This window comes from Crinia signifera, chromosome 4 (assembly GCF_055691185.1).
Source record: "Crinia signifera chromosome 4, ASM5569118v1, whole genome shotgun sequence".
Classification (NCBI taxonomy): domain Eukaryota; kingdom Metazoa; phylum Chordata; class Amphibia; order Anura; family Myobatrachidae; genus Crinia; species Crinia signifera.
This window is the reverse complement of record NC_139220.1, coordinates 222,890,834-222,902,881: the sequence shown is the minus strand read 5'-3', so window position 1 is coordinate 222,902,881 and position 12,048 is coordinate 222,890,834. Positions and strand designations below refer to the sequence as shown.

Below are 12,048 nucleotides of genomic sequence, written 5' to 3'. Positions count from 1 at the left end.
TAATATTTTTATTAAATTGGTCTATATTTTAGCGCTATATTTTGGACTTGGTATTTATGGGCTATATTTTGGTCTGGTTTGTCTTTTTTCCATGTGGTTTGAGTACCTGCATTAGACTGCTGTTTGAATAGTCTAATATTGAATATTTTCAATATTTATTATTTATTCATCAATTTATATTGTATTATTTTTCATTATTTTTTTATTTTATTTATTACACCTAGATCCATAGCGCACAGCCATATTTTTGTTTTTTTATTATAATTCTTTGTTTTCTCCTTCAGTCCTCCATGGTAGCAATTACAATGGGGTGTAACTAGGAACAGTGAAGGCTTCAAAGAAACCAAGAAAAATTATACAGCAGAATTAAGGTGCCCATACATTAGACAAACTTGTCTGACCTTATATCCGTGGCAGCAACCCATGAGAGCTCTGGCACTATTTGGCACTTAATGTGCTATGTTTTGCATATGATACATTGCACACGATTTATCACAAGGAACTCCCGTGGATCTCAGTCAAATAGCGACCTCCCATTAATTTGTATGATTTTTTTTAACCTGGTCTCCCAGCTCCCATGACTTGCTCTCAGAGAACACTGCCATCCAGCTCTGCCCGCGTCCACTCACCCCCTCTGTGCATCCCCTCCCCCCAATGTCCCGCCACCCGGCTGCAGATAAGATATAAATGTTCTAAGGCCCCCATCCACTAGTGAGATTTGGTCTGCTTTGACCCAATTCCAATGAATGAGGCTGATAAATTGGACCAATTCTCATGTTTTGACATCCTGTCCATGCCGATGCGCGGTCCCATGCGGATCCGAGATCCTTTGGCTACAGGTTGGTGGTATTCAAAGCCCAGCAGTCAATATCGAAACAGTCAGAATGCAGACAGCGGAATCCCGATGTTCACAATCTTAATGGATACAGGTAAATACTTCAAACCTATCCCTTACCCAAACCACTACTGCAGGAGTGGGCTTCTCCCCGAAAAATTTCAGTGCATGCCAGTGTCAAAAAAGGGTGTGTCAGTGGTGCACCACCATCCCGCCTGTCACTGCAGCAGAGCCTCTTTTCCCTGATCAGCAATCACTGCTAAGTGCAGAGTGCTGAGCAGGGGAGAGAAGCAGCTGCAGCAGCCTGTGAGCCGACACACAGCCTACATCGCCTGCAAAAAATTTTTTTACAGGTTCATGGCCACACCGATTGTTTTTAGCAGCCCTGGTTGTATTCAGAAAGTCATAAGCTTTCCAAAGACATAACAGAATGCATTAAAACAACAGAAATAGCATGAACTTAGATTATCATCTTAAGGGACAAGGTAGTGTGCAAAGTTTGAAGACTTAGTTAAAGTGTTCAAGAGCTATCGTGGAACACCATACACACACACACACACACACACACACACACACACACAAACATCATTTAATTATAGTTCTGTAGATAGTTATATAAATCTCTCACACATGCTTTTCCTTCTCTTACTAAAGGATAATAAAAATAATTTTGTATCCAAGATAACAGGCATTATTCAGACAATGACTCCATGATCATTTATCACCCAGCCATAAACAATAAAAGGACCTAACACCAAGGGGGAAGTTAACCACAAGCTCTAACCCCTGGGACTATTGAATTGAAGCCTCTATTTCTCGCCCATTAATCGGTCAATGGGTGTTAACCTAAAGAATCAAGGATAAGCTCCCGGACAGTCCTTTGGGGACTAATTGAATAGCCCTGGTGATTCAATTAGCTGAAGTAAATTAGCACAGCTATCTGAATTCCCCTCCAAATATCACTTTATAATCATAAATCTTTACATTCTGGATTTACCCCTCAGTCTCTAGGATAACATGGATAGTCACTACTACACAAATAACTAAAAATACACATAAGTACATTAATCAGTGAAAAATTGGCTTTAGCGAACTCAGCTCAGTAATCAACTAATCCTCATCAAAAAGGTTCTAGCAAGGCATTCTGAATGGATTTACATACCGTACGTTGTTTTTCAGAACTTTTTGACAGCTGAAGCACTTAAACGTTGTATTGGTCTTCTGCTCCTGTTTTATCAGCTGAGGATCTCCAGAGTGCTTTCCATAATAGAAGTCACTGACCAACATTATCAGCTTTCCTTTGTCATTTTCCTCCACTGTACTTTGAGGCTTAGATACAGCTGGGCTTGTTACTCCAAAACTCTGCATTTTTTCTGGACAACAGAACTATAACAGAAAAATAGAATTGAATATTCAACATATTTACAACAACGGTATAAAGAAACAAAGGGGTAACAAAGGGAGGGGAAAAAGCATTAGTTAAACATAATAAAAAAACAAAACAGAATGGGACATTTATGAATAGAGTTTTACATGTCCCCTGGCGGGGCTCGCTACACTTCGGGCTTGGTGGCTCGCCACACTAGATAAAATCAACTCCATGCCGACATGGATAGTGGGGGTATGAGCGTACTAACTATAGTGGGCGCCCAACTAACATATAAGTACCAATTTCTTTAATAGATAGGGTTAGATGTATGATGAGTGTGCCGATACTGCACCCTTGTCCAATGTATTTCAATGGCTTTCAGTAAATTGACAGTTGCGCTGACCCTTTTGACACCTACAGTGATTGTTGACCAAACACCACAGCAAATACAACGCTGTCCCGGACTACGGTGGTGCCAGTGCTCAGCTTGCTGTGTGATTCCAAAGATCCCAATACGGTATGCAAATATAAAAAAATATAAAGAAATAAACTAAAACAAATATCCAAATATACTTCTGGTCACAAACATTTTGGATTTGTGAGACTCAACCTGCACTGAAGTGCTTTATAGTTAATATTTCCAGTCACCCACATCGGACATTGCCCCAGTTCCCTACCAAAATGGTATCCTGATGCGCAGAATCCCAAGACAAGGGTGGCAAGTATCTTAACCAACTTCCCATACCCCCTTGATACAGCATATCCCTAACTGCTCCCCCATGGAAGCCTCAACTCTAAACATACCTCCCTTTCCCATCCTGGGGCCTAGCCCTAACCCCCCTGAAACCCTAACAACCCACCCCCCGCCTAATCCTTGCCTTTGCTATACTGCTGCGCCCCCCAACCCCACATACTTAGGTTCAGGATGCCAACAGTTGAGATTCTGGTGCCATCATGCCATGAATTTAAAACTTAAGGTGCCCATACACGGTACAATAATTATATACAATTTGGACTAGATCGCATTGCATACGTTTTGCAATGCAATGAGATGCAATCTACTACAAAAAGTATGCGCAGCAAATACTTTTTGAGCTGTGCAATGAGATGTGTGCGGGAGCGTGCATCTCACAGCACCCAGCAATTGTACCTTGTATGGGCACCCTTATAAAGCACAAAGTAGTTTCCTACAAACATTGCTGTGATATACATTTTCATAATATTATGAATATGTATAAATGGCTTTTGTTTATTTTTTTTTCTTTCTTTCGTTTTTTTTTTTTTTTTTTAAATAATCTTCACTGAACACAAACAATACAGAACTTTATCGTTTTAGGGGTATTGAATCTTGAACGATATTTCCCACAGGTGGAATTCAACTAATGCCGATTCGCCTTTGTTTAAAGTCAAACCTGCATTGTTGAAAATGGCTAGACTGTTAAATCCACGGACATTTTCGCCAATCCACAGACTTTCAGACTGACTGAATAGATGTCAGAAAAATGGATCGGACATTAAAAAGATCAATTTGAACTAATCTTTTTGGAAATAGATGATATTTCCGCTTGTTGGAAATATTGGCTATCGCGGCAGGGACAGTGTAATGGTTAGTATTGCTTCCTCACAGAACTGAGGTCATATGTTCGATTCCAACTATGGCCCTATATTGTATATTCCCGTGCTTCCGTGGGTTTCTTCCAGGTACTCCGTTTTCCTCCCAAAAGTATACTGGCTATACTGTTAATTGGCTCTCAAACAAATCCTAGAATGAATGTATGTATGCGTGTGGTAGGGGATGTAGATTGTAAGCTCCCCTGGGGCAGGGACTGATGTGAATGTTTAAATATTATCTGCAAAAGCTCTGCGGAATATAAATAACTGCTAATACAAAAAGAAAAAAAAGTAAGAAAACCCTACTTTGCCGATGTGCTAATTTTTCAATTTCATTTAGTGGATTAAAATACATAGACCGTTATTACCGTCATGTGCTTCTTCATAGGTTCCAAGAGGTTGAAGTGTATGTTGCATTTTGGGCAAGCCTGAGGAAATTGTGTTCCGTTTTTAATTGGAGCTGTTCCTGAATTAGTACCTACATATGGGGAAACATAGGACCACAATTAATAAAAAAAAATTTGTTTTTGTGAAATACAAATTCATGCACATCTTTTTTTAACATACCCTTTGAAGGCATATTTTGAGGCGGAGTTGTAGGATGTCTTATTGGTACAGATGTTGGAGTGGATGTTGTAGTGGATGCTGCAACTGGTCTGTTATTTATGACATTTTCATCAGTTTTTGGCTTTTTCAGTGAAGCAATGGTGACGTCAGGTGGACCAGACCGTTTTTCTACGAATGCATTTTCATTTCGCCCAATGTTTGCTTAAAGAATAAAAGGAGGTTTAGAGCTCTGTATCCTTGATTCAATTTATATGCAACCATTTCATGAAGGATGCTTTATTAAATAAAATAAAAAAATAAAAACACAAAAAATGTAGGTTTCCATGTATAGTGTTCATTCTAGCACCTGCCATATTTGAAAACCCATGCAGTTCCTGCTGTAGTGCTTCAAGGAGTGTGGTCTGTATATCAGCACTGATATGCAAACCGGATTTGTGCTAGAAACACCACAGCAGACAGCGACACCCCAGGCAGGGAAGAGGAACTGCATGGGTTTTCAAATATGGCGGGTGCTAGAATGAATACTACATGTAGGACTTAAATCAGCATAATAGGCAAAATATATATTTATTTAAATATACATTTTCTAATAGAAGCCCGAAAAACCTATGAAATAAAGCACTGTTCTACAAAAGAATAAGTATTCAATTTGGGATTCCAACTGTCGGAACATCGCTCGACAGTCGGAATTCAATGTTTTGACTGGCGAGTGTCAGAAAGTGGATGTGTCCGCGAAAATTGTCAATTGGCGGCCATTTTCCACAAAACAGATTCAATTGGTTTTAAAGTAAGATCTGTTTTGGCAGAATCCGCTTTCAATGCATTTGGAATCAGTAGCATTTCCCCTGTCGAAAATAGCGGACAGAATTGAATACCCCTTGTAGATGGGTGATTCTTGTTTTTAAACAATTAAGCATAAGAATAAGGATTCCGCTTAAAAGTATTAACCAGATTTTCTCTTGCACAAGATCATTTGGTTTGTGTGCCTCCTTTTTCTGTGGTTCGGTGGCCATGTCAAAATTCTGAAATGTATTGATTTTACTTTCGAATTGTGGATGCCATGGTTATACCTGCAGAGCTTTGTGTAAGGATAGTTTGTTGGGTTTTCTGGGAATTCTGTAGTAAAGGCTGCTGGAGTGCAGGAGCTAGGTTGATGTTGTTTTGCATCACCGATGGGATTGAAGGAGTAGGCCTATGAATGTAAGTGGGAGCTGTCCTTGCTGGAGTTGAAACAGGGCGGATTTGGGGTAATGGTTGGAGTGGTCGAGCTAATGGTGTAGAACTTCCTGCAACAAACATAACACTAAGGTTTATCATATATACTTAGGAAACACAAAAAATAGGAATGCTTCACATAAATACAAATTTTCCAAATGTAGTGCCACCAACATGTAATAAAACCAGTTGTGCAAGGAATCAGGTTTTCTCCAGCTATTTCACATTTCAGGAAATCTTGGTATTTTTTACTGATGTAATTCTTGCATGTACCATTCAATGTTACATCTCTAGCCAGTGCATTAATCAACCTACACATCAATTAAATGTATTGGATTGGCTATTCCTGCTAACCACGTGTAGTTTGTTACCTAAAGTAGTACAAGAGTGGAAATTTGACAAGTATAATCTCATCTGCTAGGGTAGATATAGGACTAGGAGAATATATGCCGCCGATTCTGCTCATGTTGTCTGGCGTATGCCATACACATCAGCTAGAAGTATCAGAGGCCTCACATTTGGGCTGTTGCCAATTGGCTGAGAGACCTCTCTCAGCCAATTAGAGGGTGGTCCAGTCGTTTGAAAAAAAAAAAAAAAATTCAAAACACTGGAGTCTGCCACCAGCTCCGATGACTACCACCGCCCTCCTGCTACTACACCACCAGCTGCCCTGCTGACTACAGCTACTGCCGATCGCATGTGGTTAAAAACCATGTGATCGCACATGCAATGCCATAGATATGTGCAGCACATAAGATCTGACAACATGTGAGTCCAGCGGCCGGGCTGCGCATCGCGTTAGGGGACACATGCAATCCATATGATTTATCAAGGCGATTTACCAAAATCATAAAGGTCGCATGCAATATCTCAGATGGGCACAATAATAAATGCACTCTTAACAATATACTACTCAAAGTGTGACCGCAAATAACATGTAGCCAAGTACCATGCAGAAGTAGCAACATACAATGCAGTTGCTATTACCAATTAAACGAAAAAAACAATAAAAAAAGGATCAAATAAAACTTAAATAGATAATAAAACAAAATGCTTTTAAAACTTAAACAAAATTAAGTAAAATAAATCAAACAAAACACACCTTTGTCAGCAGGTATCTCCATACATAAACAGACTGAATTTTGTTACAGTGGCCATCATTCTTTAGGACGCCCCATGAAAGTTTTAAGTGGATTTGGGCTTCCAAAATAAAATATCTAAGCATAGTATTCAAAGGGTCTTAAATCGCAAGATATATAGGACAGAGGCAGTGTCCTGATCTACTTCTAGGGTCCACAGCAATAAAAACAACACTGGAGGGTTTAGTGAAGACATACTATTTGCACTGAGAATTGCCTGCAGTCTATTTGAAGCATTGAGAAATACACCTTCTGATTAGTTATACCAGTTAAGATATCTGTTTAGAAGATACAGTAAATAGTCAATAGGTTGACTGTGCCAAAAGGTAAAAATAAAATTTGACCTATGGTTATTCATGATTTTTAAGGTTTAGCACTTGTGGAAGGATGCTGTGGAAGGGGACGTTTGGGATTATGCACCCAGTGAAAGGTTAGGTCTAGGGTTCAATCAACAATTTACATGTCTACTTTAAGACTGTACCTAGACACTGCCGATCTTTAAAATTTGCACCCACAAGTTACATGTACAATATTAAACTACAATACAAAATGAAAAGTAATTGTTAAAAAAACAAACCTGTTGTAGGGATCGTTTGCACACTTTGGTATTGTGATAATGGAGTACTCTGACGCAAAGTATACATTACATTAGGAGAATTATTAGAGGAAACCTGGGGCGAGTTCACTATGTAACCCTGTAAAAAAACAAACAAAAAAATTCAAGCATAAAATTGCTCATGGAACTTGATTTGTGCAGTTATATTGTTCAATAACATTTACAGTCACATACAAAAAACAGGCACACTACATGCAAAACAACTAATGCTATATATATATAGAACTTTCAAAACAAATAGTAAGATCGTTACCTGATTTAATATTACTGGCTGTGCAGCGATGGTCGCAACAGGTCTTGGAGCTGGTTGTGACGCTGTAGGAAATGTGATGTTTCTACACACTGGCTGAGTGTTTGGTGTAAACGTCATAGGCCTACAAACCGGCTGCATTAAATTTGCCCTAGGTGGTTGTTGTGCTGGTAAACATCCAGTTAGGGGTCTCCTTATTTGTTCTTGCATGCCCATGGGTCTTTGCAGTGGCTGAACAACAGCAGAACTGGTTACTGGTCTGGTAGCAGGCAGATACATAGGTGACATTGGCTGAGTAACGGATTGTGTTGCAGCAGGTGGCTTGTATTGGTTACTTAATGTCTGATATGTATTGACTCCTACATAGAGAGAAATATGAAATACATAAACACAGTTTTAACTTTTTAAATATTAGTTTTAAGATTTGAATAAAATAATTACCTCTAGTAGGTGTTCCATTCTCAACCTGGGTAGATGAACTGGGCTTGGCTACAGGCGTCTTGCCTGTTAAGAAGATTAAAAGCAGTTGTGTTAAATTTTGACAACAGAAAAATAAAAAAAGCTTTCAAAGCAGTTTTCATTGTATTTGCACCCTTTATAAAATGGAATCTAAAAACCACAGACACATTTTTCATACAGCAAGATAGCATTTTACCACATATCCAATTACCCGCAATCACAGGTTTTTGGTCCCCTGGGGTCATTCACCAAAAGCAAGGCCCAAAAAAAAACCAGTGGAACTGGTGTTTTTTTTTATTTTTATGAAATGCATTTTACAAGGCAATCTAATTAGATTCCTCAATAAAAGCCAATGGCAAAACATCAGGAAATATGTTGTTATTGGGAGTAGTTAGATACCCACCTATGTTTTTATAGCTTAATATAAAACTTTACCTATGCATATGGCTAATATAATATAATATATATATATATATATATATTTTTTTTTATTAATAGGCTGGCACTCAGCTCTAAAACAATGTCTCAAGCCCTGTGCCCTCAGTAACGGCGCACCCTGGGCTGCCCAACACATATGCAGATGAACACCGCAGCACTCTGGACTTTGCATCAATAAGAAACAACACGTAGCCTCTCTGGGTTAAGTTGACGTTTCAGCCGCAAAACGGCTTTTATCTATGCTATGTAAGCTGTGAGCGGCACTCACGGAACTTTTCAAACATGTATTAAGCAAGAAAACCAATTCCAACGTTTCGGGCGCAGATAGACCCTTTGTCAAGGTGTGGGTAACACAGGGTTCGCAAATACGCGCTTTAGTGCAAATTTTACCCTAAAACGGCCACCGGGGACTCAGTTTTTCAAACTGAAGGGGTCCCCAAGGACGCGCTGAGCTGCGCCTGTGAGCCGCCGTTAGCCAATCACAGCAGCGGCCGCCGGGACCCAATCATTACACAGTGGCCGCCCGGCAGCCGCGCGCCCTGCCATTTGTGAGAGCAGGTTCACGGTCAGTGTCTGTGCGGCTCTGCATCCTTCTGCCGCCCCCCGTCCATTCTGCTGCTGAGAGCGGGGGACGGGATGCTATATGGCTGTAACAACTGACAGCCACTCTCGGCATAAGAGGTGAGCGGGCTGTCAGCCCAGTGGGGGACTGGATGTGGCTGGAAGAGCTGACACGCTGCTCAACTCAAAGCAGCGTTTCAGCTCTTCCAGCCACATCCAGTCCCCCCGCCTCGCAGACAGCCCGCTCACCTACTCTTTCATCAGCTTGTATCAGCTTTACCAGCCCCCCTGGGGCAGCGAGCAACAAATGCGCCCCCACCCCTGTGGCAACCAGAATAACCCCCCTGGCAACCAGAATAAACACCACCCCCCCCCGTGCCAACCAGAATGTAACCCCTGCAAGCAGCATGTAACCCCTGCAAGGAGCATGTAACCCCTGGCAACAAGCATGTAGGTAAGCAGCACCTATTTGCTATAATACATACTGGGCATTACATTGTGTGCTATAATACATACTGGGCATATCGGTGTGTGCTATAATGTGTACTGGGCATAACTGTGTGTGCTTTAATGTGTACTGGGCATAACTGTGTGTGCTGTAATGTGTACTGGGCATTACGGTGTGTGCTGTAATGTGTACTGGGCATTACGGTGTGTGCTGTAATGTGTACTGGGCATTACGGTGTGTGCTGTAATGTGTACTGGGCATTACGGTGTGTGCTGTAATGTGTACTGGGCATTACGGTGTGTGCTGTAATGTGTACTGGGCATTACGGTGTGTGCTGTAATGTGTACTGGGCTTTACGGTGTGTGCTGTAATGTGTACTGGGCTTTACGGTGTGTGCTGTAATGTGTACTGGGCTTTACGGTGTGTGCTATAATGTGTACTGGGCATTATGGTGTGTGCTATAATGTGTACTGTGCATAACGGTGTGTGCTATAATGTGTACTGGGCATAACTGTGTGTGCTATAATGTGTACTGGGCATAACTGTGTGTGCTATAATGTGTACTGGGCATAACTGTGTGTGTTATAATGTGTACTGGGCATAACTGTGTGTGTTATAATGTGTACTGGGCTTTACGGTGTGTGCTATAATGTGTACTGGGCTTTACGGTGTGTGCTAGAATGTGTACTGGGCATTACGGTGTGTGCTATAATGTGTACTGGGCATTACAGTGTGTGCTATAATGTGCACTGGGCATTACAGTGTGTGCTATAATGTGTACTGGGCATTACGGTGTGTGCTATAATGTGTACTGGGCATTACGGTGTGTGCAATAATGTGTACTGGGCATTACGGTGTGTGCTATAATGTGTACTACTATGTGACCACACCACTTCCCCTAAAAAAACATGCCCTGAATTTTTAGCGCGCGCCTTCGGCGCGCACTGTCCCTGTTTTCAGGTTTATATAGTTTTTAGTATACATGTACCTTTATGCGAGTGGGCCAACGGTGTGTGCTATAATGTGTACTGGGCATTACATTGAGCCCTATGTGAAATTGCGTCGGTCGCATCGCATGCCATTATAATGGCATGCAATGGACGCGATCAACGCCATTTTCTCCTTGCCAGCAATTAAAACACTTTTGACAGAAAATCGCATCCATCGCATACCTTAACTTAAGATATGCGATCTACCACGACGGGCGCCGTGCTAGGAAACAAGTACCTAATATCCAAATAATTATTTAATTTTAACATGTTATGTATGCATTAGTTTAGAAAAAAATAAGTACTGAATAAGTTTTAAAAGCAATTAACCACCTTATTGAGTCAGTGGGTAATCAGACTGTTAAGCGATACAGTGACACTGCGCTACTTTGAGGAGAAATAAAATCTATTTACCACCATGGGATAAAACATAAACATTTATTCATAGATACTTATTGAAAAAACAAGGCACTCTTGTAATGATAAAGATACCTAAAACAAATAATGATAAAAATAATAATTGACTAGCAGCATATATTTGGCACTTTCCTTTAGAAAATATACCGTCTTTGGATTACCAGTCCCTCTGGAAATAGATGATTCTGGATATTGTCAAGTCCCGTTCCTATGGTGACCTCCAATTGTGTAAGGGACATGTCCCAAAGCTGACTTCATACACTATGTAGATCCACACTCGCTGAGCATTCATATTCGGCAAGGGGAAACCTGGAGTGGAAAGGCGTTGCAGCTCAAGGGAAAACTGTTTTGGCCCTTAGTTGGGACTCTAGGAGTCCTGAATCAATTGTGTCGGTCTGGTCCTGGGCTGGAAGTTGACTGTAATTGGATCCAGTTCAGAGTTTTTGTCCAAGAGAGGCTGGTTAGTGGCAGTGCTGGTAAACTAACGCGTTTCGCCAGTTCAACTGGCTTTATCAAAGGTGATCCTCCTGCTGCTGGTAAAACAGTATTTATAGTGTATCCAATATGGCTGCTGATGATTGGCAGCTGTGGATGATCCACACCTAAGTAATCAAACTGTAATGGCACATCAGGTGGAAGTTATGGCAACTGCTCACATCATCTGTGGATATGCGGATCTCAGTCTTGTGAGAAATGATTGATAAATGTACAATGTATGATCCAAATATATAACATTTGGCAATATCAAGGCTCCGGTCATCCCTATGAAAAGTTAAATAAACCCACAGATTTTTAATTTTGTTTTGGCAAAAAATCCATGACCTTTAACAAAACAAGATTTTTCAGATATAGATCGCTGAATTTTACAATTGACTACTCCGAATAACTGCCATTTTCAAAATCACATCAGTTTTAAATGGAAATAAATTCTCCCAAGGTTGGTCCATCTCTGACATGCTGATGCAGCGGGAGCCAGAACAGACCCTTGGTGTAAAGGAGGAGGACTTGTGGGAACAGCTATGTACTTAGCCCAAAAACTCTAGCTGGAAATTCTGCTAAGTACACATAGGGCTCATTTTTGCCATTCGGCATTCCTCAGCCACAAGTAATTATAAGAGGCAGGATGCAGAGCTT

General features: G+C 40.7%; 1 protein-coding gene across 5 annotated transcripts in view; it reads right to left on the bottom strand.

Moving 5' to 3' along the window:
• The window catches only part of ZNF280D (zinc finger protein 280D), a 48,824-nt gene that overhangs the window by 24,733 nt on the left and 12,043 nt on the right, over window positions 1-12,048 (bottom strand). For 4 of the 5 annotated variants that reach the window (XM_083183851.1, XM_083183847.1, XM_083183850.1 and 1 more), the window contains 7 exons: window positions 8,044-8,106; window positions 7,606-7,961; window positions 7,314-7,431; window positions 5,453-5,668; window positions 4,383-4,583; window positions 4,184-4,293; window positions 1,998-2,221 (listed from right to left, as the gene is read on the bottom strand). In XM_083183851.1, the coding sequence (XP_083039977.1) occupies window positions 1,998-2,221; window positions 4,184-4,293; window positions 4,383-4,583; window positions 5,453-5,668; window positions 7,314-7,431; window positions 7,606-7,961; window positions 8,044-8,106 (1,288 nt within the window). The remainder of the gene's footprint in view (window positions 1-1,997; window positions 2,222-4,183; window positions 4,294-4,382; window positions 4,584-5,452; window positions 5,669-7,313; window positions 7,432-7,605; window positions 7,962-8,043; window positions 8,107-12,048) is intronic. The other variant, XM_083183852.1, reaches the window with a different exon arrangement.